Source organism: Patagioenas fasciata, chromosome 4 (genome assembly GCF_037038585.1).
Source record: "Patagioenas fasciata isolate bPatFas1 chromosome 4, bPatFas1.hap1, whole genome shotgun sequence".
Classification (NCBI taxonomy): Eukaryota; Metazoa; Chordata; class Aves; order Columbiformes; family Columbidae; genus Patagioenas; species Patagioenas fasciata.
The window spans coordinates 54,018,682-54,046,595 of NC_092523.1; the positions used below are offsets into that span (position 1 = coordinate 54,018,682).

Consider the following 27,914-nt stretch of genomic DNA (forward strand, 5'->3'; position numbering starts at 1 on the left):
TTTAATTCAAGACACCTCCACAAAACATGCAGTTCTGCTGAGGTGCACAAATGTGAACTACCACAGAATAGATCCTTTACACTCCTGATATCAGCACTCTGACAGAAGTTAGTAATAATTCCAGAAAACAAACCAAAACGCTGATCTTCAACTCCTCTTTCTGGTCAGCAATCCAGAAATCGAAGCACTAAGAGCTTAACACAGCTAGATCCAAGAGCGATGTACTGTATTAGTACATGAGAAAAAAAAAATTAAGTTTGAAATAAGCCATTTCTTTAACGAGGCTCTGTCAGGATAGTGTTAATCAATATCCAGACAACAGTGGGTTTAGGCAAGGAAGAGCAAGAGAAAGCAACAAGCATTTTAAGCATTTTAAAAAGCACACTCACCAGCCCTGACACTGCAGCAGTAGCTGTTGCAATTGCAGGAATAATCTTTCCAGCAATGCGCTTTGTTTTGAACCGATCTGCTGGTTCGATATTGTACATCTTGGCTCGTAAGTTTGATGCTGCTGTTATGAAGTCTATATGTCCATTACTATCGTCATCTTTTTCAAAGGAGATGGGCTTCATTTTCAAGTCACCTGCTCACGAAACCAAAAAAGGAGCAAAAATTATTATTAGAAAACTGAAGGGGTCCTAAACATACATTTTATGGAACTAGAACCTTGAATTTAAAATTTCACATTTTAGAACTTGGTGCCTTACTTAAAACTTGCCTTCCCTTGCTAGAAGCAGATATGAAAGAAGTAACAACAGAGCTCCGCAATTTTATTTTCCTTGCAACACCAGGAATAGATTTTGGACAGTCCTACCGATGTTTCTTATGTACCCACCTTGCCATAGCTCCCTCCTGTGAGAATTCCCTCTATAAGCTTTATCTGTAACCATTTCAGTGTGGACTTCATAGCATTGGAGGCAGAGGTTAGGTAATCTTTCCCCTCTGTGTTCCCAGGCTAAAAATGCACAGGTGTAGTTGTTGCCCAATGACCTCTTCATGCGGCCAAGCACAAAATGGGATTTGAGTATCCCCATTTTAACATATCTAGAAGATGCTGAAGACAACTTTAAAAGTCTTCACAATTCAGGGTAATTTCAGATTTATTCCTTTAAGTTCTACCTCTCAGCCTTCTCATACCAGAATAATTTTCAGTCCATCTGCAATCTAGTTGGCCATCAGGGCTGTACTTAGACGCAGGTATAACAGAGACCTTTAAAACTTGCAGGAATCTCAGAATTACAGAAACATAGGGAAATATCAAGCAATAAAGAGAGTTATCTGCATGGCACTTCAGAAATCAGCTATTTGTTTCTTGCAGAATTACAGAACTGCTTTACCCAAACAAAGACATCAACACCAGCTGCTGGCAGTGCAATCACAAGATGTTGCTCAGCTGTGACGCTGGTTTATACTACTCACTTTCCAGAGCTTCATTGGACAGTATGGACTTCTCCAGCTGGAAAATAGCATTCCTTTCATCCTCACTGCTGATCGCAATATGATCTGGTTTTCTTGCAGTCTCATCAGTCTGTACAACCTGCAAGTCATGCACAGTGTTTGAGGAACACATGAACTCCGTACGGCACAAATGTGAAGTGTGCTAGATGCCCTGGCTTCCCTGCAGTCTTCCCTCCCCAGTTTAAGAGAGACACAGACCTACTGAAGCAAGCCCAGCCAAGGGCCACACAGACCATTAAGAGACTTGGAGCATCTCTCATACAAGGAGAGGCTGAGAGAGCTGGGACAGTTCAGCGGGATCTCAATGTGTAAAAGTATCTGATGGGGGGGAAGTATAGAAGGTAGAGCCAGACTTTTTGACTGGTACCCAGTGACAGGACAAGGGGTTATGGGCACAAACTGCAAGACGCAAAATTCCAGAAGAAACATAAGAAAACATTTTTAAGAAAAAACAATTAAACAGAACCACCAAAATTGTGAGGATGGTTGAACAGGTAGCCAAGAGACACTGTGGAGTCTTCATCCTCAAAGATATTCAAAGCCTGAAGGGACACAGTCCCTGATGACCTGCCCCTGCAAGGGGGTTCGACTGGGCAATGCCCAGGGGTCCCTTCCAACCTCAACCATTCTGAGATTCTGAGCCAAAATATCGTTTTTTCCTCACGAGGCAAGCATTCATGAGACAAGTGTTAACACTGAACAAGAGAATATGAAAACACCCTGAATATTTGCTAATTTTAAATGATGACTAATGTCAGCCACTGCACTTTAATACTTCAGCTGTTTTGAAGGTAACACTTCAAAAATAAACATAGAAGTAATGACACATCCTTAATATTACCAAGAAAGAAAGAAAAAATTTACACTAGTCTACGATTGCTTTAAAGTTGCTTATGAGTAACACTTTATTACTTTTATTAAAGAAGTACAGAATCATATAAACTTTGAAGCTTGCAAACTTACAATCAGACCCATGCATTGAAAACGATGCTACAAATTACTTGCGAAAGACAACCCCCCCCATATCTTGCATTTAGCATTCAATACATAGATACCTTAGCTATATCCAGTTAAAGCAGTCCTGTATGCCATGTTCTTGTTTCCCCAAAACACATTTTAATTTGTATTTGGCTTTGATCAGCATCAATGCAAGAAGTAGTTGGAGATGTGAGACCCTGCTGGTGGATTTGTTTTTTCTTTAAAGTAAACATCATACTTACTTTGTTTGAAGGTCTAAACTCTGGTACCTTCACAGCTGAAATTATCTTCAAAATAGTTTCCTCTGACAAATCCTGTAATGGTTTAGAAGAAAAACTGTTTAAACACACGTCAACTCAAAAGGTCCCCCAGCAAAAAACACTGTATAACCTGTAGCATTTCAAAGAATACAAAAACATCCCACAAATATTCAATGATGTTTTGGTGAAACATCATCACTGAAACACCAAGTGACATTTCAGTTGCTATAGTGAATCAGAGAGGTGTGAAGCACTTGAAAACTGAACACAACTGAAGAGTGCATGTGACTTACAGGAAGATCCAATTAGAGAGAAAAATAAAAAGGGTAATGAGAAAAACAAAGGATAAATGACACATAGGCTACAAATAGTAAAAAAATAAACTCCCAGACCTTAGCTAAGACACTTAAAAATGCCTTAAAAGAGATCTTTCAGATCAGTTATTACATTACACAGGAAATGGGTCCATCAAAATAAGAATATCCAAGTTCGGTGCTTACTGAAAACACCTAATACACTAGTAATTTCTTTTCCGCATTAGGAATTTAAATAAAGACAACCAAGTGCAGGCATTCGGAATTTAAATAAAGATGAGCAAGTGCAGGCAGTTGCTGATCAGACAGTGCTGAAGGACAGATCACTTGCAGAATCACTTTAGTAAGTTCTTGGAAAGAACTGGCAACTGGACATCAGACCAAAGCCGAGTATGTACATCCACATTACGAGATGGGATCACTGTTACAATATGGATTACCTTCTCTGTGACAGGAATGCAGTACACTGTTGCAAAGAGTTTTGCTGCACTCACAATGAAACCGTAGTGCCTGAAGGAAAAGAGGAAAGATAATTTTTGTTTGGTTCTTTTTTCACTTCAGTTGCCCAGAAGTAGGTTTGCAACCACATTCAAAGATATCTCAAATAGACACAGAAACAGAATTTCCAGCCTTCAGCACAGCCTAATACAGATGACACATTTGGAAGGGTTCAGATGTCCTCCCTAAAACTAAGAAAATTTTAAGTGCAGTTATTTAATGAAAACCACATTAAACCTCTGCAGTCAAGAAAGTAACTACAAATGCTCACATGACAGGTGATGGTAATAAAAAGCTTCACCTCAGAAATGCTTTAATATTTGCCATTATCTCAGTTTTCACCCAAACTAAGAATGGCGATCCAGGCAGTTTCTCAAAGCAGGCGCAGATCAAGGCTTTTCAATCCTTCCACCACATTAATTTTTGAAATTATCTGTAATAATCAAGCCATCTAGATCAGACCCAAATCATGATGAAGAGGTCTCTTCACTAGGTCATTTTGGGTAGTCAATTTAATTTGGCGCACACCCTACATTTTATCATGGGGTCAGGAGAATCTGACAGCAACAAGTCAGTAATTCTGTCATCACACAATAAATGCAACAGGTTGTTCTAAGTCATTTTACACTTGATGTTGTCAGAACTTCCCACAGCACGCTCCAATCTCATGCCAGTGAAAGTTAAATTACCTGCAGTGAAAGTGTGAGACAGTTCACCAAATCCGCCACAGCAGAAGACTATGCACTAGTACCTGTCAAGTACCATCCCAAGTTCTTGTGCTATGAAGCTGCTGTCTTGCATGTTATGTTGTTGGTGAGTTTTATAGGAAGCTGTAAAACGTATCAGAAGCAGTACCATACTTACAAAGGATCACTAACTTCAAACTTCACTGGGAAAGGTGGCCTCTTTGGTGACTGCCAAAACAAACCTGGGAAGAAGACAGAGTTAACATGAAATCCTAGGCAATCAGGAACAGCAAGGCACAACAGGCACAAAGGGGCATTTGTACTTACTCCCATCTTTTAATCGTGTATCGAGAGGAAATGAATGAAGAAGCTGAAGAGCCTGGAGGAAACGTCAGAGAAGCTTTAGTAATTTGTCACATACAGACTGACATGACCACACTAAATCACACCTTTTTAGTAATGATGTGAAATCTTGATACAGCTTTTGAGACATTCCAACACATAGTTGAATTTAACAAGTTTGAAAAAAACATTATCTAAGACACCTGTGTTGAGATGGAGAACTTAAAGACACAAGTACTACTAGACAACAGAGTGACTTGCTCTTCCCGAGAGTCACAGAACAAAGATGACAATGTCATCTCATCTGTCCAAAGCCCAAGCAAGACACTTAATCCAATGAGCAAAGTGTTCCCCTTACCCTGTTGTCATTTTAGAATTCGTGCAAACTGATTCACAATCGGGAATGGTGTGTTTATTTCTCGACAACTACCACCAGGATTTCCATACATACAGATACTATATATTTATAATTACACACCACCACCATGACAACATCTTTCCTACCAAATTGCACACACACACTTTAAGCAATACTGTGGACCAGATATTCAGAATAGAATTTCAGATATTCAGAACAGAACCTCATTTCTAGGTCTTACCTACTTACCTTATGGCTAAAATACTTCTCAAATTTTACCCTGGCTAGTTCCACACACTGTGTCCAACTTCGGGGTCTTCTACTGAGCGTTTTAATAACATGAAAACAGCCTTCTAAGCTCTCTCCTGACTGTATTCTCTAGATAGAGAAGGAAATATGAAAATCTTAAAAACCAGACAAGATTCTTCCCAATCTAGTCCAATGGTAATTACAGTTTTAGTAAGTTACAGGCAAAACGAAATGGTGGATCACTTTGTGAAACCTAATCCTTTATGTGATCCTCTCCCTGGGTTTTTTCACAGGTGCTGTATTCTACTTCATATATTTCCACCAGCCCGGCTAACCATAAGCCATTACAGACTCACAAGAAAAAATATTAAACAACTGAGTCTGATATATTACACAGCTGAATTCACTCAAAACTATGTTTTCCCTTCATTTGTGACAGCTGGTCGTGCAGCATGATATCTACTATACATTTGTTAGGAGGGCTTCAATATTTCTGATATTTTTATATCAAGTACAGAGCACACAGGAGCTAGAGAAGCAGCCCCTGCACAAGACTTCAGTTCTTAATTATGAGACGCAGCAGAAATTCCCATTCAAATGAATGATCAATTAATGACTTGGCCAAACAGCTGTTTGGGTTTTCTGAATAAAGTCAGAAAATAACCAAAATCTCACTGAAATTAAATGGAATAAAACATTAGTTCAAACCCTGCGTTTTACCTTGGTAACATTCTCCTACCTGTAAAACTTCTTCTGCAGATGGGTATGTTTGCCAGAATTTGTTAAACAATGAAGGCTTGTGAGAAAATAAACTTTCAAACTAGAAAATAAAAAGAACAAATATCACATTTTGCGAGAAGTATTTCAGATGCCTCACTTCTCCAAATACACAGTAAGTTACGATGAAAGCTTATTCCCTTACCTTGTCTCTTGCCCATTGTATCGTATGCTCAATGGCAGCTGGGAAAGACTTCAAGGTGCAAAATGGTATTTCTTCTTCTGGTGGATCCCGCTGTAATTGTGGAGAATTGTGGGTAAATGCAAATTTATTAAAGTTTCTTGCGAATAACAGCATGAAGACTAGACTGTGTAAACTTAAACCTCCACTGTCGTAAAATATGAAGTGACTTACTTATGCTTAGAACAAAATTTGTTTTATGAAAACTAAGGTATGACTTCCTGTTTATGAAGAATAGTCTAAACTCAACACTTGAAAACAACCAGTGAACTTCTACCTTGCGAAGGCAGTTTCACAAGAACTTAGAGGGACACTGCAGGCGTCTGGAGGTTCTTTTTCTGCTTCCCCAGGCAAACAGAACTGTTATGCACACTTGGAGAAACTGGCAGACCGACACCTACTTGTATTTCTCCTACCTGCCTGTGGAGGTGATCGTCACCAAGAACCAAACAAGCAGGCAGAAAGGAGTTTAAGAAAGACACCCACCAGTACAACGCCTGTTTGCAAATGCATTGTGGGACTAGATTCTTATTTAAAAATGAGATTTAAAAGAAAAAAAAAAAAAGTCAGTCCCTTGGAAACACTTCAGAATTGGGACTTTTTCCAAAGTTCGCCTTTTACGATTCATATAATAATTATTTCCTAATAGTACTGACCCTCAGCAACTAATATAAGCCACTTAGATATATAAATGATTAAATTCTCAGAGGGCATTACGGGACTAGCTATTGAAGTAAACTATGGTCTTAAAACACTTACATGACTATTATACGACTCTGTCAAATGAGGCACAATAACTTCCGTGTGTCCTTTCGTTCCCATAGTTCCAGAGTCTATCAGAGGACGCAGGTTTGCTACACAGCGACTGACACGGAAAGACACAGATTGTCAGGATACAGACTGATCACCATGCTCTTGCCTTGCAGACATGATCGGTGTGTAGCCAGAACTGACTCCTTGAGCCTTGAGAAGAGCAGAAAGCTTGCACCAAACTCAGGAAAAGAAGAGCTTAAATAAGAAGAGCTATTTCAAGATAGATGAGGATACCATAAACCTGAGCCAATTTGGAAAAGAAGCACTAGTAATTCTCTTTAAATGTAAACATCCCTACTTATAAATTTAAATGCATACTCTTATGCATAAGTAATTCAGCCTTAAGACTGTCACAGTATTCTCCCCCTCATCGGTGCTAGACAGCTATTTACTTCCAAGGACTCACTCCCAGGCTCTCTATGTAACCTGTACCAGCCGCATGATAGCAGAACTGGTTTCCAACACACGAATGAACCCCTTCCGCCTGCCAGCCAGCATCCCTTATCAAGGAGCAAGAGAAATCTGAGCAAGTTGCTATCAGATCTTACAAGCAGTTCCAGATCGGGAAGATTAAGAACCAAAAAGCAGAGTTCAAGTAAGAACGCGAAAAGTAGCCCTTGCATCCTTTCCGCAACCCACCTATCAATGTATCGCCGTGCCTCAACATTGTCCAATGCTGTCACAATCACATCTTGCTTGGTATAGAATTCATCACTGTACGTGTTTTCAGTGGCTGGACAAACTTTGTTAATATAGGAGTCAATTTTTAAGTGAGGATTGATGTTCAGAGTTGCTTCTGCTGCAGTATAGCTTTTAGGCTTCTGAAATTATAAATACATACATATATATATAAAAACAGTATCCAGATAAAGAGCATCTGGGACACAGAAGTATCACCTTCATTTGCTCATCAGACTTTGACAGAATGTTAGCATGCAAAACATACAACAAAGGAAATTCTTTAATCACACACCTCCCTCACAAATCAATGTCATCTTAATCTAGTTTTTAGTTTTATCTAAAGTAGCGGGTCAGAGACCACAAGGTGAAAGTGCTTAAGTGGTGCAGCACAAATGTATCAAGTAACTGGAACTGATGCCACATGCTCTCAAAGTGCCATAAGAAAAGAGCAGTTCACGACTGTCAGCAGATAAACCCATTTGTTACTGTGACTATCTCTACGCAGCACATACAAACACCTGTGAATAATCACATTACTGCAAGGCATTCCACATTTCAAACGCTAAAGTGAAATAGAGTTCTTCACCTGTCTGACAGTTCTACCCATTTTAATATACCACATTCAATTATCTAGGGGTCAGTACTTAAAACACCAGAACTCAAGACAGCATGGTTTCTGAAATCTTGCATTGTTCACGTTCTATTTATCCACCTGAAATGTAATTTGTTCCCAGATTTGCTAGACATAAACAGAAGACAGAAGATTCAGCTGCTGGGTTTTGGGCAGGGGAATCCCTTTTCCCCATTGCTGTCAAAACTGAGCCACTTTTTTTTATTTTGTGCTGTGTTTGCTAGTACAGGGATTTTCTATCTGCTTCTAAGAAAATAAAAATTCTGTACCATTCAGTTACTGAACATACATGTTTTTTCCTCAAGCTATCTTCCACCTTAATGAAGACTGAATTAAGACAGAATTTAGCAATTTAGGTCAAGTCCCATTAGCTGTAGCTCTTCTATTCAGAAGACTTCTGCCTGCGCTGTCTCTATTTTTTGTTGTTTGGTTTTATTCGCCCTGAATTTCAACGGTATACTAAGGCACTTCTGGCATATTAACTCATCGCAGCTTCCTCTGCAGAACAGCATTCAGCACTCAATTCTTTCTTTGCAAGTTCAAGAGATTTCATTAGTCAAAAATACTAGAACAAATTAAGATCAGACCAGCAAGTTTTCTTGATCGATACTGGTGACAAGTGGGGTGCCAGTATAGTGTAAGTATTGTTTTAAAAGATACTGGGGTTTGTTACAGCCTTTAACTCTTTTCTAGACAGAGGTATATACACCCACAAGTTCAGCTCTCAGAAGGGAGACAGGACAGGGAAACAGAACAACAATCCAGAAAGCTTATTGAACAAAAAAAAACCTACCTGTATGTGATGAGGTCGAAAAAGAAATTGCCTGTTCAGGTTGGATTTCTCTATCAAATCTGGATCTGTAATTGTAACCTAAGTCAGAAGGGGCAAAAGCAACAGCTGAAGTTATAATTTTAAGTGTATCACTGAGCAACATCCTGGATGAAATCTCCACAGAAGCTTGTCAAAACAAAGCATTCCTGTTGGCATCTACTGTGGCTAACAGCTCTGCCTATACTCACACTGGCTGATTAAATTCTGGTTTAAAATCCAAAATACACCAAGACTGCTCCACATATGTTCTGCTTCTAATTGCACATAATTTCTACTCTGTGCTGGGGTCATTTTACACTCTGCAAGGAGATCAACCTGAGATAAGGTTTAGGCTTTTAAAATGTTTAAATAGTCTAAAGTATTTAATTATTCCTTGCCAAGTAACTTTTTAATAAGCAAAGTAAACTTAACGGGTGACTTACCAATCCTTTGTCTTGTCCAGTACCAACACCAAGAAGTGCAAAGTTTTTTAGCATTTCACAGCCGATCGCTCCACAGCCAACCTAGAGAAAAATCACATTTTTGGAGTCAGAAATGTAAGTGAAAACCATAAAGACAAGTATAATAGACAAGTCCCATCACAGTTTTGGACCATTTATTCTGCAGCTGCACCCATCATGGCTGCTCTCACTATTTTGAAGACAGTGGATGTTATCTGTGTCAGAGCATTTGCAAAAGTCAGGTATACTCACCAAGAACACATTCAAATCATGCAGCTTCTGGCACAGAGCATCTCCAATACAAACCCTCAAGGCATCATACCTATCTCCCCTATGCAGGCACAAAAGAGAAGACCAGAAGAACGGTTTAGCTGCCATTTATCATGGTAGTATCACTCATGCCAAACTGAACTTTGACACAAACCAAGAGAATCAGACCTATATACCATACCCTATAATCCCTGTTCTTCCCACGCTCAAACACGATAGACATTTTCAAGCCCAATCCCCTCCCTGCAGCAAACTGCTCAGAACTAACTTTAAAAGACATCTTCCCAGCCTGCTTGAGACTCAGATGTGAAAAGCAGATAAACCAGCAGACTGTACTTATATTTACCGTGGGAGAAATTCTTCAGAGCCCATCTTTTCTAGAGGTGTTACAATGTCTAGCATATCTATATACAGCTGTGAACAAAGGCAGAAAAACAACACAGTAAAAAACAGTGAGAAACACTGTCATTTTTGTTTAAAAAACAAAGTAGATATTTCCTATGTATAAGAGTCTAGAAATTGTAGAAGCACTAAGATTTTACTGTCAGTGGAAGACTATGCAGCATTCAGCTCTGTGGAGGGGTTTCGTTCGAAGGAGATATGTTGTTGAATTAGTCAGGCCCAAAGGAATCTCAAGGCCACTTTGAGAAGCTGAGAACAGAATCTGTTGTGAGAAAGAGGAGCGTTTCTTCATTAACACGGCCTCAGCATGGCGTGAGTTGTCGGACCTATCATCGGGGGGCTCCAGCGTGTGGACTGCCCATGATACTCATTTAGTGAATCCATGCTTGGAGCGTGGACGTGTGATTAGAGAATAGTTGCGTATATAAGGAGACTTGTTTCTGTAATAAATGGCTTTGCGTGATTCACATTCAATCAGAATGCTGAGTCCTTTATCGCTCCAACATAGCTCCCCACAGTTCACAGTTTCAGTGAACTGGAAAAGGCACCTGGACACAGAGGAAAACAACCCACTGCAATCTGAGTCACAAACTTTTGATTTCTGAGAGGCACGTTACCCCTCCAAATCCTCCAAATTAGAGTGTGAAATTTTTCAATCTGACTTTATTCTGACACTTGCCCTGAGAGTCTAAAAGCACAGCTCTTGTGTACAGTAGCTTGGGCTGACAACTGGACTTTATCACACCTTTAAGCCATGTACTCTCCTTGCTTGTGGGGAAAAAAGAATGTGATACCTGAACCCCAAATATGAAAATTTTAACTAAACCAGGCACACTTTCATTGTACACAACAAAACCATCATATTTTTTCATAAACTCAGTCTCAAGTCTTTTTTCCTGTTACAGAAGCTGTTTAGGTTATTTTGATCATACAGCATTTACACACAATCATACATTTATACCATCACCATCAAAATCAAGATACAAAAGCTAAACCAGCCTCACCCATTGCTGCAACGGAGAAAATTTTCCTGTCACTGCTTTCAAGACTTCCTGGCTAGCAACACCACCCACTGCTGCAGCCAGAGGGGCCAGAAACCCCTGAGCAGTCCTAGACAGCCATTTCACTACATTTTCATCCACTTGAGGCTGAAAAATAAGGCATAATAAGAGATTTAGCCCTTCAATCGAGGAAGCTAGTGCTCAGTTTCACAGATTATTGTTTTTCAGAAAAAGACAGAAAAATCATTTCACTCTGACTAGCAAAATGGTTTCCAGACAAGGCAGATCCACTGTATGCCCTGTACTTCTAACAAGCAGTTATCTAAAAACCGGATTCACGCAACCACGGAATTCAGCCTTCATATAAGGTGAATATTTGTTTGAACTTGTGCTGAAACACTATCCTGTTTCCTTGCACGACCTTCAGAAAGCCAAACGATCCATATAAAGATGGATACAAAGCGATGAACGAGGGCAAACAACCAAAACGTGACCTTTAGGCAAGTAAATGAGCACAGCAAAATGACTCATAACGACGCTGATTTGTTACTCACTTTGTTTTCCAGTGTTTCACTTATAGACATGGCTATTTTCAGCATTTCCTCAGCATCTTGAAGGCATCTAGACACCCGGGTAGAAACAATAATGATCACTTAAACATTCCAGAGCCCTTCTAGGAAACACAACCAACGGAGAACAAAGCACTGGGTACAGCAGCAAGAGTCTGGCAATTAACACTGTCTTTAACAGTGAGCAATAAAGAATTATTAGCTCAAGAACAAGACTCTCAGTGGAGAAGCACCTGTGCAAGTCCAGTTTTAAGATTCATACTTTGTAATCAGTTTTGTCTTGTTTAACCCAAAATCAGGCAAATCAAGAACTACAGCCGAAAAAATAACCTTGAAAATTATAAACAAATCCTTTAGACCTTTAAAAAAAAAACATCTGTAAGCTATAGGGTAATTCAGGAATCGCTGAAACAAATTTTCCATATTAACTCTACAATGGGAAGAAAATGGAACTGAGAAGAATCTCACCAGAAGGATTTTGTGTCTACCTGGGCCCAGAAAGTGCTATTGCTATATTGGCAAAACCCTGTTAACCCACACATGCATCAGGTAACATTTTTCATCTAAATTTCAACTTATTGTTTCTATGTTATCTACTAAGTGACAGACAAGGTGCCCTGCTGCACATCTAACCAGTAACTACAGTAAAAAAAGGGATCTGTCCAATTTAAGGTCTCATGAACAGAAGGTTGCTGCATTACCCAATGTTGGGTCCACGACCAAAGTTCTCCTGGAAGTGGTTCAAGGCAAGCATGGCAACATGGGTCTGCAAAGGTGCCTGTTAGAAAAACAGTAGCCGTTGATGAGTTAGAAACATGAGAAAACTGAAGGAAACAAAAGCAACTATTTGAACTCTTCTGTTACCATTTCACTTTCTCATTTTGTAGTCATTTTGCTCCAAAAAAGTTTTTAAATAGCATTAAAAAGTGATTTTGAAATACCTGACAGGTGTTCTTACAAACTAAGATTATCAAGTATTACTCAGTAACAATGCAAAACCCTTCACTCACATTCAGCACCCACTTCAACTGAGTCCAGTGAGTCTTCAAAAGAATTCAGTGCTGAAATTGCAAAATCCAGTGATCTTTTTTTAATTAGACATTAGATCGCATTGCATTTTGCCAAACCTCAGTATCAAAGCCCAGCATTAAGGATCAAAAGCAGAAAATCCAAACAGGGAAGTCAGAGTTTGCATCATCAAACAACAACAAAAATCATTACATCTACTTTTTTTAGGTTAAAATTCTAATGAGCCTGAGACTTATGGGCCTTGTATGTCCATAATCTTTCACCAGAACTGTATTGGAGGCAAATACTGCAAGCTTCCTCTCAGACTTGAAAAATATCTCTGAATCTTTTTCAAAGGAAAAATAACATTCTCACACTGTTCACTCCAGCTCCCAACCAACACATGATCAACTTCTGATTATCCAAGCTTTGATTACAATGTGATTTTTAACAACCAAACATCATCATTAAATACAGGAAGTCATTGTGGCACTTGCAAAATTTACACATCCACGAATTAAAGACTTATCAAAATCCTGAGATTTTAAACAGCATAGGAGACTGAGCAATGCATATTCAATATAGTTGGTGCAGACCATAAATAACAAGCTTCCACAACAATCTAAACCATAATGTATATTCTGTGTGACCAGATGAACTGATACCCAGCTCTTATTTCACTCTTTAAACTTATATTTAGCTGCTACAGAATAGAGTTAGGAAATTATATTGTTATGCATGTAAAGCTGCAGATTACATTCCACATAGTTTTAACATTCAAGCACTTACACCCAAATCTCAACAAGCTAATTACCTCAGGTTTGCTAAAATCCGCAACAAGGCATAATGGATTTGTTAGCTGCTTCTCCAACCGTTCCTGCAAAAACAGCATTCATGATTACAACACCGCCACTTAGGGATACGACAGTCACTGCTACCTGACAAAACAATTCCTGGAGAGACTAAGAACCAAATACCCTTTCTTTCTAGCATTTCTATAACACCATTAATTAATGCCACAGAAGATGCATAAATAATCATCTACTGCAAGTTTTGTCAATCATATGTGTCACAGATATATTTCACATCCTGGTGCCAAGACTCAATTTCTGAAACAGCTCCAAGGTTGCCTAGCAGAGATTTTATAGGCAACTAGTGGCTGGTGGCCTGCAGAATTTCCCAGCTCAGCAAGAGCTGGAAGCTACTGCTGCACAGAAACAAGCTATTGAGCTGAGCGTTCTCACAGCAGAAGCAGCTGGTCCTCACTCCAGCTCTTTAGAAGAATTTGAGGGCAGTCAGAACCTGTTCTCTGTGGGGCCAAAAAGGCACACAGAATTCCATAGCTTGCAACCCTTCTTATACAAACTCATGCAATCGTCTTTCTTCTCGGAACATCACCAAGAACCCACATATTTGTAAGCCTTCATGGAGTTTGCAGCAGTACAGGGATAGGCTGCCCATAAATTTTTTTTTCTCTCTACACTGGCAGGTAACTTTGTAGTATTTCCTACTCTCTACAATTTAGTAGATCAGTATAACTTCTCCTACCCAACAAAACTCAAATTGTAGGTAACCAAATCATGTATCTGCTGAACTCTGCTTCCAGTAATCAGACCATTAACACTCAGGAACCCGGTTATGCCAAACACACACTCACAAAGTAAAGCATCTTGGGTGTCTTCACTTGGACAGCGATGCCTCCGTGTAGGTAAGGCTCCATGTCTGATGTATCACCAATGCTGAAGGAATAAGGTGACACCACTGAAAAGAAAAGAAAGAAACAGTGACTGATGATCCAGTTGCACTGGACAGGTGTACCTGTTTTAGCAGGGGGTTGGACAAGATTATCTCCAGAGGTCCCTCCCAGCCCTAACCATTCTGTTGTTCTGTGTAATTCTGTCTACAATAAAGTGGGTTTTCATGCTGTAATTTTGTAGTGTGCAACTGATCTGCTATGAAATAAGCTTTTTAAAGTGGCAGCAGATGTAGTGAGAATTTGACCACAGCTTTGTAACAAAAATGAAATCACTCTGTTTCATTTAGCCTGTGCACAACAGTGTCCAGTGTACTGCTCAGAGTTGGATTTTAGCCCAGTGACTAGAACAACAGGACATCAAAAAGGGCAGCTGGAGTATTAAAGTCACATCTTCCCTCTCACACCACCTGCAGCACCAGTCAGACAAAACAAGATGACACAAAAGATGGTAATTCATGGAAAACTGAAACTAAAAGCTGGGCCAGGATTAAGAAGAAGGGTCCAGACAAAACAGACTTGAACACATTTCAAGGGTACTGGTTTTGTCTCAGACCACAAAACAGTGAAAAACAAACAGGCCCCACCCACCCTCTCCTTCTCCAAGCAGGCATTCAGATCTGGAAATGGGGCACTTCCCCAGCATCCAAAAGGAACCAGGTAATCTGACTTGAGACATGCATGACGCAGACCAAGCAGGCTAAACAGAAATCACAGGAATCACTTCAAAAACAGGGTTAGAAACAGAGTGATGTCAATGCATCCTTTTGCTCCTAAATCATCACCCAAAAAACAACAATGCAAGCAGGGAGACACAAATTACTGTTAGTTTAGTCCAAAACCATGGCAGAAGCACAGGCATTATGGGACCCTCCAAAATACAAAACAGTTTAATCAGCAAACTACTGACAGTAACCTCAGAGGCTGCCAACTAGTTTCCACAAGCTGTGAGTTTCCACTGCTCCTTAAACAGCAATATGAGTTCGGAAAAACTTTATTAAATGGAATCAAGCCAATGCCAGGTTGACCAAAAAGCAATTTCTACATGCAAGCTCACTGGAGAACTGCACAACCCAAAACCCCTCTGGCTACAATAACACTACAGTGAGCTAAAATGGGCCAAAAAATAAATACACTGCAAATGAGTCAGCAACAGTTTACCTGTTATTTGGTGCGTGGATCCATTTAAACATAACATTCCATTAACTTCCCGAAAAGTTAAGAACTGTCCTGTTTCAAGCCTGTGTGGATGATTTTCAAGGCAAGTAACAATACCAGGATTTGACTGAAAGCAAAAATTACGAAGTTAGTAAGGAGAGAAGTGTCTTGGGTTACGGAGACGCACTTTGTAGACACAAAGCTTTTTGTCTATTGAAACTGCAGCCTCTAATACTTTTCGGGCCTCAGTTCTCCCATAATAAGGGAGTTACCTATGATTTTTTCTGTCCTGTTGTTTTCAGTTTTACAGTTTTCGCAACACAGACTGTCTCATTTTTACCTTTAAGAGTTCTCAGCATGCTCGCAAACCGCATTTCTGTTAGCTCCTAGCAGACAGAATCATTGTTCTGTTCTGAAGTAGCACCAAGTTTATCTTTCTCTCAAAACAAAAAATGCACTACATGTACAAAGGAACTCTCACAGACATTAAAAAATAAATTCTTATGAATGGTCCTTATTAGTCCATGCTTCCCTTCCATCTCATCTCCTTAAAAAGGACAACCCAAACACATTATTTAAAGTTAGGAAGCTTACAAAGTTGGGCAGAAAAGCCACACCCTCAAGGCGATCACAAAGAACCAGGCTTACACGTGCAGGAATCTCAGACAACCTCTCATCCTGTTAGAGGATGTCATGCCAAGCTCCCATGCACACAGAGACCCCTCTGCAGGCTGAGGATGGCTCTTTAAGATCTTTTCAGGCAGCTCAGGCTGTCACACTGTGGATTTGCAAGCCAGTCCAACATGTAGAGTCTCCTGCCATCCCTTCCTGAGCTCCCAATATTAGAAAGACTTCAGTTAAACAGCATAAAACTTAATTACAACAGATTACATTCTCCTTGGCATGAAGAATGGCAAATGAGTTGACCAGAGAAAATTCTTATCCAAATTAGGGACAGAATGCCACCTTGACACTGTCTGCAGGACAAGAACAGCCACTTGATAGGTTTTTTGGTGTTGCATTGTAATTCTGGTCAGTTTTACACTTCAGAGAGCAGAACAGATACAACTAAGCTCTAAGTACCAGATTGTGAATTGCAGGGAAAAAAAAATTACACATAATTCTTGCCTTGGCAGGCAATTAGCGCAAGTCATGAAACATAACTGTGTATTATTTACATAATTAATGAGAACAATCAAGTCATCCGTTCCCTTTTAAAGATACAAAAGAACAGGCTACCCAAATCATCTTATCATGATCTTCAATTCAGATCAAACCAATCTTGTTATACAACACCTTCTAGTTTGATTAAACTGGAGATAGGACCAAAAAAAAAAGTACCCCATCTCCAAACTTGCTACTAGAGGAACGAGGATCTAGTCTGGACTTCCAGAGTTGAGAGAAGCAGCTACAGGTGCTCCCGTTCATAAAAACAATAATACAAGATCAAATGTATGTCCTAACATTCTGCACTGGAAGTATTACCAAAAACATTTTCTTCTTGTCACCTCTGCTTTGGTAGGTTAAAACAAACTTGTTAAATGTCTTTACAAAACAGGTTCTCACTCTCACTCCCCTTGATCATTCCAGTAGTCTCCCTCCATACGTGCTGCAGTCTCTCATAAAATGGGGTTCGTTTCACACCTATCTCAGAGCTTCCTTGGAAGACTTAAACTATTCCTGCACCAAGGCTATGTCCTCTTTGCACCTAATTTCTTTCTCTCCCTCAATAACAGAAAAGCCTCAGTGTTGTTATGTTACATTTCAAGTAATGACCAGGAGGCTCTACGATGTTAGGACATCATCACTGACTGGTTTTGAGGAAGAAACAAGAACCAAGGAACTTTATTCACTTCTGCTATACCACCAGTTTTCAACTCTGCTTGGTCACATAGCCAATAACAAGTCATTACAAAAAAAGTTGAAGCAGCACAACAACTTCTATCCCTTACTTGTGTTATATTTGAAATGAAGATCTCCTTTGGCTCCTCTCCTGTTGTATCCAGCACTTCAAACTCATCACCAAAGTCACAAAACAAACGTGAGCATATTCCATATACATCTGCACTGATGAACTACAAGAGAAAGTGAAAAATTTGAGTATCCCTAAAACAGCACAAGCCAAAGGAATAACCTCACACATTGAATTTAGTTTCTGTTTTACCTTAATAGGTGGCTGCTGAGCATGACAAAAGTCATTAATCTTCTTCTGCAGCAACAGGTTTACTTCAGTCAATATGACACACTATGAACAAGAACAGAAATCAGTCTAAGACACCAAATGCCACCAACATCTTCAGGCTATGGAAAAAAATAGCACTAAAAGTAAGTTACTTAAGTGTCCTGATTCCTTTCCCCAACACATAACAGAAAAAGCAGTCTTGAGTCAGTTTTCTCATCGCACATTAAAACAGATGGGTTACTGCTCCACAGGTTCTAGAAGCAAGATAAGCAAGAGCAGAACAGCAAACTCTCATTTACCTTTTTGTTTTAAATGCACTTGTGAAACTCAAAGCCCAATTAGAATACTTACAAAACCAGTTATGGATAATCTCAGAAAAAAATTGAGATCTTGAGTTTTAAGATTAAAGTAGCAAAACAAACAAATACTACTCATCAATGTGCACCAAGAAGTCTGCACAAGCTTCAAGAACTGGTGCGCATCAAATTGCAGACACACTATTTCTACAAGTACTCTTTTAAGTTTTAGGATAATATTGGGTTACAAAGCACATGCACTGTGTCCCATTCAGATATACATGGCTTATTATAGCTGGGACACTCAGAAACTTGATTAGTTTGGGTATAATCAATAGCCACACAGCAAAAGTTCAGAACTTAGATTGAGCCATGCATACAGGTAGGAGACAGCTGACTGAACAACTGAAAATATCTGCATTCTGCCACAGAGGAGCCTACATTTTGTCAGATACATGCACACATACATAAATGACCTTTCTAATTATACAGTCTGAGTTTCTATTGCTTGTAACACAGCATACAAAATACTTGTAAAACATCTGTGCTAGGCAGCTGCAAAAATATTCAGTTTCATCTTAGAACAAAAAAAAAAATTCATGGCAAGCTCAGCTATTTATTGTCACAGTAAGTTTCATAATAATTGTAGGAACACAAAAACACTGCTTCAGCCTTGGAAAAAAATTAGCATGACCATTTAATTAGTCCAAATACAAGACTTTTTCTTTCTTTACATCATCTCAAAATGTACTTCAAAGTTATTTTTCATTTTATTTACTTATATAAAAACATCCAAGTTGTTTGTCCTGAGCAAAATACCACATACAACTGCTTTAAGCCTGACATACCTGGTACTGTTTTAGAAAAGACAGATCTGTGGTTTCATCTAGTGGCACAGTTGATGCTGCTACATGGACATACGGATTGAGTTCTGCAATACGATGAAGTGTGGCCTCAGCCCTGAAAAAACAGCAACTTTCACGTTTTCATGCATCTACAAACTCGTATTTTCAAAACAGAATTACATTCCACACATGCCCTAACAAAAGTCCCTTAGGAAGATTACTGGCACAAACTTATTTATTCGCACTTAAATTCCCAGGAGGTCTGAGGAAAACAGCTCTGCCGGATATACATGGTGTCATGGCTGTTTTCTCGTCTCACACGGGTGACAGAAAAAGCCTAAGGAAGAAAAAAAGCCCTGGTCCCCACTACTAAATTGACATTATAAGCTCCTAATTACAAGTAGTGAGATGCTCAATACAGACATGACCCCAGTCCCAACCTAGACTTTCTCTAATATCCACCCGGGCACCGTACTCAAGGCCAGGAACTCCAGAGAAAGGGTTTCACAAGTATGTGACCTGTGTTCGCAGCTCTAGGACAGTGAACAGCTATTTTTGCCACTGATAAAACCACTACCCCTACTCAAGTTCAGCCCTCCCTTGCCCCAAAGCCTTCACCAACCTGTTCTTTTGACTGGCAATATCATCTTCATGGATGAAGAAGTTGATCCCCAAATCCCATTTTGTGCACTGTTTGGTGTCATGAACTGTAAGAGCCTACGAAAGTTGGGCAAAAAGCATTTACTGAAAGAAGCACATATGGCCAGAGCACCCAAAAGGATGGATTAAGCCCCACATAAGACACTAGAGGACAAGCACTGCAGCAGGCTTAGTTGTACCACGTATCAGGACAAGCCCCTCTAACCTTTCTCCGAGAAAATTGTTACTGTTTGACAGACAGAAGCGATGTGGAAGATGTATTTCATTAAATTTTTCCTTAAGAACTAAATTTAAATGAAAACTAAAAATTATTTTTTTCCTTCCAGCTCACAGGGATGAGAGCATTTAAATATCAAGGGTGATTTTTGCCACACTGCAATTACGAGGCAATTGTGATCTGTAAGTGAATTAACTCCTAAAATTATAAACAAGGTTTTTTGATCAGAAGAAAGTTTTAAAAGCCTTTTCTCTAGTAAAATTAATCCTAGCAGCACAAAAGCAGTTGTTGGATCAAAACACTCATTCTAACATCTACACAAGCGAATTCTGATGGATGAAAGAACAGGATAACATATTTTGAATAGTTTGGCTTTTGAGTTTATAACACTCCAGTCAGAAGAGGTTACATTGTACAAAAAGATTTAATGTCTGATTAGCAGCTGTCTAAACCTTACATGATGTACTTCAGAGTGCTTCTATGTTGCACCTCAAAAGCTATAAAAACTCAGACTGACATTAATGTGAGACTCAAACCATATCACTAAAATAGCCAGATTATTAAAGTCTTCACCTTCAGGTCCTAAAATATTTTGCAATTCTACTACTGAAAGACAGTTCCAAAAACTTAACATTAGCTAGTTGTGTTGTCCCTTCTCCTCCCACTCACCCAAACATACCCCAAACCAGAACGGTTTTACATACCTTTACCCCAGCCAGAATTATATTTTTGGCTGAAAAAAAAAAAATAAAGAGAGAAAGACTGAGGCAGATTTTTTGCAAAGCTGTAACTGAATAGTTATATGGGTGGACAATAACAGTATGTTGCTAGTAAGAACTTTGCAGCTTCAGGCTTTGTTCTCTTTTACATTTGGCTCAAGCATTCTACAGCACTGGTGAAAGCGGAACACCATGAGCAAGGTTCAAAAGGTTCCCAACACTTGTCACTGTTCATCCCATGAGCCTGATTACAGAAACACTAATGACACTAAACTGCAAAACCCCGTGACTCTGTTCTGGCAGCTGGTGCAGAGTCCTGTTAAAGCCAACGGGAAGTGTAATACCCCAGGTAAGAACCAGCCAGGACAAGTCTTGCTCATAGAGAGTAAAGGAAATTGTTAATGAGTCTCTCGCACTGGGGCATTTTTCACCAAATTGCATCTATTTGCCTAACTCCCACTCCTGCATTTCCTACACAGGGATAATTCAGGCTACAGCTCTTCCTGTATTACATGCACTGATACTGATGCCTAAAGGAATAACCCGGATTACCCACCCTCAACCTTCACCCAAGACACAAAATTTTGGGCAAAGTGATCTGCACCATGGAAGCTCATTTTAAAGTAAAATTTGAAATGTTGTTCTAGTAAAAAGCTTACTAGAGAAAAGTCTGGGATCTTTCCTGCATCTGCTGAGTTACACAACATAAAAATTCATTCAGATACTTCAGATGCTTATTACATCTCAAATAAGCTTTACAAGTCTTTTAGGACAGTACATTTACATACACTTGTGTGTAGTTAAATAAACATTACCTAAACTTACCAATCTCCACACCAAGACCACCAATGCCACTCAGGAACACATGGGACTGAGCCATCTTCTGCATCGCCGTGTCTCCAAGAACATATCGCTGGCGACTACATCAGGGATAAATTCAGATGAAAACAAGATACAAATGAAGTCAAGAGCATATAAAAGCAAGTCAAGAGTTCCCAGTCATTTCCAAAACAGTCCAAATATTTTCACTTATTCCATCCCAATCCATCTCTAATTCTGCAGATGAGGGTGTGTCGCTAGTGTCACCTGCACAGTTCTATTTATAGTCCTCCATTCAACAAGCAACTTAAATTATAATATGCAGATACCTCAACTGTATAGTGCTTTCAGAAATAAATGTATATCAAATTTAATATTTACAGCCACAATCCAAACAATGAAAAGCATTTAGTGTAGACCTTTTTGATGTCAGGTTTTAGAAAAGAAAAATAACTTTTAATTTTAAAGAGTGTAAAACCCATCCAGGATAGTAGTGTTTTGGAATTAACTGCTGAAGACATGTGCAAGCCAAAGAATTCCTCTGTTACCAGAAATCTTCAAACCAGAGGGTGCAGCAGCTTTCGTAGTCAGACTCTGAGCTTTGAAAGACTCCTAGTTTCTAACTATACAATTAAACTTAAACCATCCTTAATACTACTTTTTCCACCCTTTCTCGTACAGTTTTTATAAAACTAGTGCAAAAACAAAAATGACACATAGAACACGAGATTGTGTTGAACTGAAAAGAAGTCTCATTCGTTCAGCACACAGATGATTTTTTTTTCAAAGCAGCTTTTAATCCCACCATGTTTTTCCAAGGATATCACTTGCTCCAGTGCAGGCTTTCTGAACTATTGCCATGCCAAGTGATCTCAAGTCACTCCCAGTTAACAAATTAGAACAAAAATAATAAAAAACAACTAAAAATAACACCACCACAACAAACAAAAATAAACAAGCAAAACAAACAAAAACAAAACAAAACCAACACAAAGAACAAAACCAACCAACCAAACCACAAACAAAAAATCGCACACCTAACCCCAAAAAAATCTACCAAAAACCCCAATGCCATGAAGTCTGTCCGATAACAGAGATACTGATTATGTTCATGAGGATGGAGAGGTATGGCAAAGACTGAAGAATAAATGAAATGATGAAGGACATAAATTACATAGTGTCAAAAAGGAAGCTGAAAATAAGGTAGTGAAAGATGAAGAAGGAAAGGAGGATCTATTTTATGAAAGGGGAAACAAGCTAAAAAAAAAAAAAAAAAAAATCAGACATTCTTACCTATACAAAGCATCATCAATTTCCATTGAGTCTGCTGCCATGATGCAATGCGATTTCCTTAAAGTAGAAAGGTTAAAAAAAAAAAAGGTTACATTGTATGCAATTTCATAGTTTGTCACCTCTCCCCCCCAAGCACCCATTCTTCAGTAGAACTGAAAAAAATACAAGAGAGTGATGTTATATAGGAGTCACTCTGGACATCAAGAAGCCTACAGAACAACACAGCACCTCGGTAATTAAAATACACAAGAGCCAGAAGACAAGAACCTCCAGAACATCAATAAACTATTTCAAAATACAAAGAAACATATTAATTTCCCCATTGAGGAGGCACTAATCTTATTTTATTTGCCAGAGTTATATTTCCTCAAAGTACAATTTCATTTTTTATTAACAGCTCCAAGCTATTTAACTTGGATCTTTCCAATCGGTGCTTTATTGGAAAAGCCAGGAGATCCCTGAATGACAAGGAAGAGTTATTTATGCTCCGTGATTTCTACGTTAATTAAAAATCCTTAGGAAACAAGTTACCATTTTAGCTAATGGAAGAAATCAATACCTAAAGATCTGAATTAATACAATATATAACTAAGCCATCAGTTCAATAGAATTTTAAGAAAAAACATAATATTTGTGCTATTAGGGCCTTCAGTCATTAGCAAAGGCCTTTTCATTGTTTAGCGATAACTAAGCAGTAGGATTAGGAACAAAATCTTCCATGGAACAGGTTGTTCCTTAGTTATACAGGCTGGGAATTGGAGCTTCTCGGACCTGGACTGTCACCAAACGCAGCATGCGGAAAACACACCCCATATCTGACCCAGAACATCAGTTCCCACCGCTACTAGGAAGGCACATGTCTTATTTCAATGCCCTACAAACTAGATATGGCTGACAACCCTTTCTCCTAAAAGACTGAAAGTCAAGGCCCAGACATACTAAGGAGCTTTTCCTCCGAGAGTGCAGATATAACCTGAAACAGCTTTCAACACAATTCTGCCCAAAAGTTAACTCCTATTCACCATTCCAATGGTTTTGGCGGCATTTTAACATTTTTGAAATGTGGCACCCACAGCCTGTCACAACTTGGAGACTACAGGATTCTGACCTGAGATTTGTCTCTTCTGTTTTTAAGTTGACTTAGAACGGGATATAGTTACAATGAAGTCAGGCCACAAATCCCACCAGTTAAACTCGCCCACAGTGTGGATACTAACTGGTACGTGTGCATGCATTCAGCACAAGGCACCTCCATTGCATCTACACCACTAGCCACTTCACTGCAGCTCCCACCTCCTTACACAACAAGCACCAAAACCAAGCAATCCCAACATCACTGGATCACCTTAGGACCCAAATCTGAAAACAGAGAGCAATACACTTCATCTAAGAGCCGTGGGCTTCAGCCCCTGCTCAGGAAAAACCTTCATTTCAGCCACTGCCTGGGACAGAAGACCCTCAAGGCAAGCTGGCACCATCTCATAATGGCCCAGATCTCCCCAAGCTGTTCTGCTCCACCATCATCACAACACAGGCACTTTGGGGCTGTCCAACATAAAATAACTGCAGTACTACAGTGGGGAAGATGACCTACCACTGGATAAAAACACACAGCTTACTCTGCTGTGGTTGCTGACAGCCATCTCAATCAGTGTGCCCTCCCAAACAGCCTTTTGTAAGAAATCAGGATGTGCCATCAACCCACAAGAGAAACTTCTTCACCTGTATCACACAGACCCATCTGACAGTGACTTTTCAAATATATTTATCAATTCCATGTTCTTCTCCTGCATCCTCTGTTGCAGAACCGAGCTGCTGCCAGTGTACCTGTCAGGTACAGCAAAACATGTTTTCTCCTTCCAAAAGAGGACTTGGTAGTACTACTGTTGAGTGGCTTTACGAGGAAGTTTTGTTATGTATATCTGCATCCAAGTTGTATTTCTCATTTTAGTTCAACCAGTATTGAATGTATTGAATGTCTTAAAGCAAGGTACGTAATATGGGGGGGGGGGGAGGCGGGTATTCTAACATTATGGCCTAGTTCCTACCAAAGGCCCATCATTTCTACATTTGCTTGTTTCCTTTTAAAGGTAGGCACTATCAGTCTCAATGCCAGGCTTTTGTTAAACTGTGTAAGTAATGTCCTTGAATTTTTAAAGCCTCAGCTACCCATGAGACATAGCCGAAGCACAAACTGAGAAGCCATGCATTACTAAGGAGGGCTAAAAGATGCTGTGGAAACCAGCAAAAGCACAGGAGCCATGCCACAGTGCTTCTTACCTCGAAATCACGGCGGGCTGAAGCTGTTATTAATTACTGGCTATTCAGCAGGCTGGGATGGTGGGGAGGCCTGGATTCATCCCACCTGCCCAGGGTTTCCAGAGGCGGATCCCAGGCGATGCAGGATCCCTGTTCAGTCAGCCGAGAGAAAGAAGAGAGAGTGCTAATTGCCGAGTCGAGCTCATGGGTGACAAACACCTCGGATCCACAGCGGGGAACCAAGACAAAGCCGCCCAAGCTGAGCCAGCCCGGCCTCAGCCTCTTCCCCGCCAGGCACCGCGCCCCGACCTAGCCCGCCTCAGGGACACCCCGGCCCCGCCACCCGCCCTCACCACCGCAGCGGCCCGGCGTGGCGATCGAGGCCTCGGCGCCGCCGGGGGAAAGGGGGAGGAAGGGGGTGGGAAGCAGCAGGGATGGACCCCGCGGTGCTTCCCCGCTTGCGCCGACACGAAGGGCCGGGCCAAAGCCGAGCGGCGCGGGCCGCCTCCTTACGCCGAAGGGCGGGACCGAGAGGCGGCCTGAGCCCGGCGTAAGATGGCGGCGGGCGGTAGTCCGCGAGCTAGGTATCCAACGAGAAACACATAAACCACCGCAAAAAACACTATTCTCAGCTCCAAAAGTAACACACGTGTTAAAAAAACAAACGCCCATCAGGTTCTAGAATGACCGGTTTAGACAATTGAGCACTTCTGAGCCCTGCTCCTGCAGGAACTTCATCACCATTTCTTGCAGGAGAGAGCCAGAAAGATGTCACCCACTTCAAAAATAAAGAAAATTTCATTAAATGGGGAAACTGCAAAACCCTTGGGAGCAGCCAAGGCTGCAGAGATTTGGCAGAAAGTAGGCAAAAAGGACATAAAATGTCCCATACCAACATGGTATATAGGTATATGGAAAAGTTTCCTCTCTTTGGAATTTCTGGTGGCAGCAACCATCCTTTTGCCTCCTCCAACTCAACATTCCCTTCTAAAAACATTTTTTTCTCTTGTTTCCCAAACTCTGTTTAAGATCCCAGCATCACCTGCCTTCCTATCAACAAAATCTCCCTTAGTTAGCCTAATCATAAAATCTTTGTATCATTAGCACATCTGACTTAGAACAGGAGGGATTCATTTTATTGCACAAGCAACAACGACTGAAAAACATCAGTATCATTATGTAACTTGAAAAAACCCTCCCAACTATCTACCATCCTACAGTACACAAGGAGAAAAAAAAAAAAAGGCACCTTTTGTCTACCTTCATTGGGTTTTTGGGAATTTCTGGTGGCAAGACAAGCCAAGTTTTGCCTTTTTTGTTAGCATCCAGTGCGTTATTTTAGTACTTACCTCTTCTGTGACTGTAACTAATAGAGGCATAGCACCCTTCCACATAGTCTTAAATATTTACCCACCCTTTGTACTAAACTAGTAACAAAGACTAAGAACGGGTAGATCACACTGTTCTCATTCAAACACGGGCTTTGCTTTAGCAAGATCAGGGTGAAAGTACTCACACCTGCTAAATAGGGGTTTTTTTTGTGCCACACAGAAATAAAAGATGTGGGCAAAGTTCACAAAACCACTAGAGGTCACTAGAAGCCTGAAATGCTGGACTGAAAGACAGGGAAAAGGAGAAAGCTGTTCGTTCTTCAGGATGAAGAATGGGAATTATTACCAGTAAAGAAATTGATATTTAAGGCTGGTATTTGCTTTGTAGTTGTTTTTTTTTTTTTTTCCACATAATACGTTAAATCAGAAAGCACAAAAATAAAATGACTTCTTCTTTCAGAAAATTTCAAAGACCAGTGCACATATCTGCTGAACAGAATGAACAGCAGTCCCAGCTATAGAGGGTGGAAAAAAAAGTGAAGGGAAGTTTAAGAACAGCAAGAAACATCAGCTTGTTTTTTGTCACTTGCTAATTTTTAGTTCTGACAATGATTTTTACCTTTAGTTTTGTGGTTTCTTTCCTTGAAGATGAGCCTCATTTTTAAGAACTTACCAATCAAATGTGTTGTGGAAAAAAAAAAATACATATATGTATCATCTTTCTGTCCTGGTCATTGTTTTTTTTTTAGATAACGGTCACTTCATCTCATATGAAACAGATTTTGCATAATAACAGTGAATACTGAAAAGTCCTTTGCCTAAATGGAGACAATATCCGGCTAATTCTTGCCTAGCAATGTAGCAGTAATAAAGCAAAGACTAACCATCATTGAATGTGTGAACATAGGCATTGTAAGATAAATTAACACATAAAAGTGGTCAGATTCTGTCTACCCAAAAAGCCAAAGAAACCAGTTCCCAAATGCTTCAATTAGAAGCCCTCTAGGTTGGTGGTACCAAATCAAAAAACATACAGATTTTTCTCTTAATTTCCGAGACTGCAAAATCTGAAATATCTGGAGCCATCTGACTTTTTCCCCAATAGCCTCCTGTTTAAAAAATACACATAACCCTAACCTCTTTCAAATTTGGTTAAATAAATCAATAAAGAAATAAAGTTCTGAGCTCCAAATTTATACCATATTCAAGTCAGCTATACCTGGACAGGAAAACACCACCACTTCTGGACTCAAGCCCCAAAATCCTTCTGACTTCAGTTGATGTGCGCTGCCATATGTTCGCTCTATGTACAGGTATCAAACACAACTTTAGAGCCAGTCTTTTCAAAAGGAGCTGAAGCTGATATAGCTGTGAATCTCCTTTCCGTCTGCTGGGGGAAATCCCAGCCACTTCCACAGCTGTGGGTTTTGTTTTGTTTTGTTTTTCCCAGTCTTTTAATTTCCAGGTACAATTTCACATTCTGACTGGGGACTCCAGAGCAGGGATTTGGAGGATGCATTTATTTGTCTCATTTAGTTACTAAGCAAATTAAAAGACAAAACTCCATGTGTTATTTGAAAGCACCAAGGCCTACACAATTCAGTTTAGCATGCAGGCCAGTGCAGAAGTGACTG

The 27,914-nt window shown here is 39.8% G+C and overlaps 1 protein-coding gene across 1 annotated transcript in view; it reads right to left on the bottom strand.

The window, feature by feature from the left end:
• UBA6 (ubiquitin like modifier activating enzyme 6) overlaps window positions 1-25,442 on the bottom strand; it is a 31,220-nt gene extending 5,778 nt beyond the window's left edge. The window contains exons 1-30 of the mRNA XM_065836463.2: window positions 25,303-25,442; window positions 24,971-25,099; window positions 22,691-22,747; window positions 21,404-21,498; window positions 20,564-20,592; window positions 19,605-19,699; window positions 18,986-19,097; window positions 17,824-17,904; window positions 17,612-17,734; window positions 15,663-15,786; window positions 14,406-14,509; window positions 13,563-13,625; window positions 12,442-12,518; window positions 11,726-11,792; window positions 11,175-11,318; window positions 10,115-10,182; window positions 9,751-9,829; window positions 9,481-9,561; window positions 9,020-9,097; window positions 7,554-7,735; window positions 6,861-6,966; window positions 6,066-6,155; window positions 5,883-5,963; window positions 5,144-5,272; window positions 4,522-4,573; window positions 4,373-4,436; window positions 3,451-3,520; window positions 2,679-2,750; window positions 1,420-1,537; window positions 390-583 (exon numbers count right to left, since the gene is read on the bottom strand). Coding sequence (XP_065692535.2) covers window positions 390-583; window positions 1,420-1,537; window positions 2,679-2,750; window positions 3,451-3,520; window positions 4,373-4,436; window positions 4,522-4,573; window positions 5,144-5,272; window positions 5,883-5,963; window positions 6,066-6,155; window positions 6,861-6,966; window positions 7,554-7,735; window positions 9,020-9,097; window positions 9,481-9,561; window positions 9,751-9,829; window positions 10,115-10,182; window positions 11,175-11,318; window positions 11,726-11,792; window positions 12,442-12,518; window positions 13,563-13,625; window positions 14,406-14,509; window positions 15,663-15,786; window positions 17,612-17,734; window positions 17,824-17,904; window positions 18,986-19,097; window positions 19,605-19,699; window positions 20,564-20,592; window positions 21,404-21,498; window positions 22,691-22,731 — 2,619 coding nt within the window. The 5' untranslated portion in view covers window positions 22,732-22,747; window positions 24,971-25,099; window positions 25,303-25,442. The remainder of the gene's footprint in view (window positions 1-389; window positions 584-1,419; window positions 1,538-2,678; window positions 2,751-3,450; window positions 3,521-4,372; window positions 4,437-4,521; window positions 4,574-5,143; window positions 5,273-5,882; window positions 5,964-6,065; window positions 6,156-6,860; window positions 6,967-7,553; window positions 7,736-9,019; window positions 9,098-9,480; window positions 9,562-9,750; window positions 9,830-10,114; window positions 10,183-11,174; window positions 11,319-11,725; window positions 11,793-12,441; window positions 12,519-13,562; window positions 13,626-14,405; window positions 14,510-15,662; window positions 15,787-17,611; window positions 17,735-17,823; window positions 17,905-18,985; window positions 19,098-19,604; window positions 19,700-20,563; window positions 20,593-21,403; window positions 21,499-22,690; window positions 22,748-24,970; window positions 25,100-25,302) is intronic.
• Window positions 25,443-27,914: the final 2,472 nt, after the last annotated feature.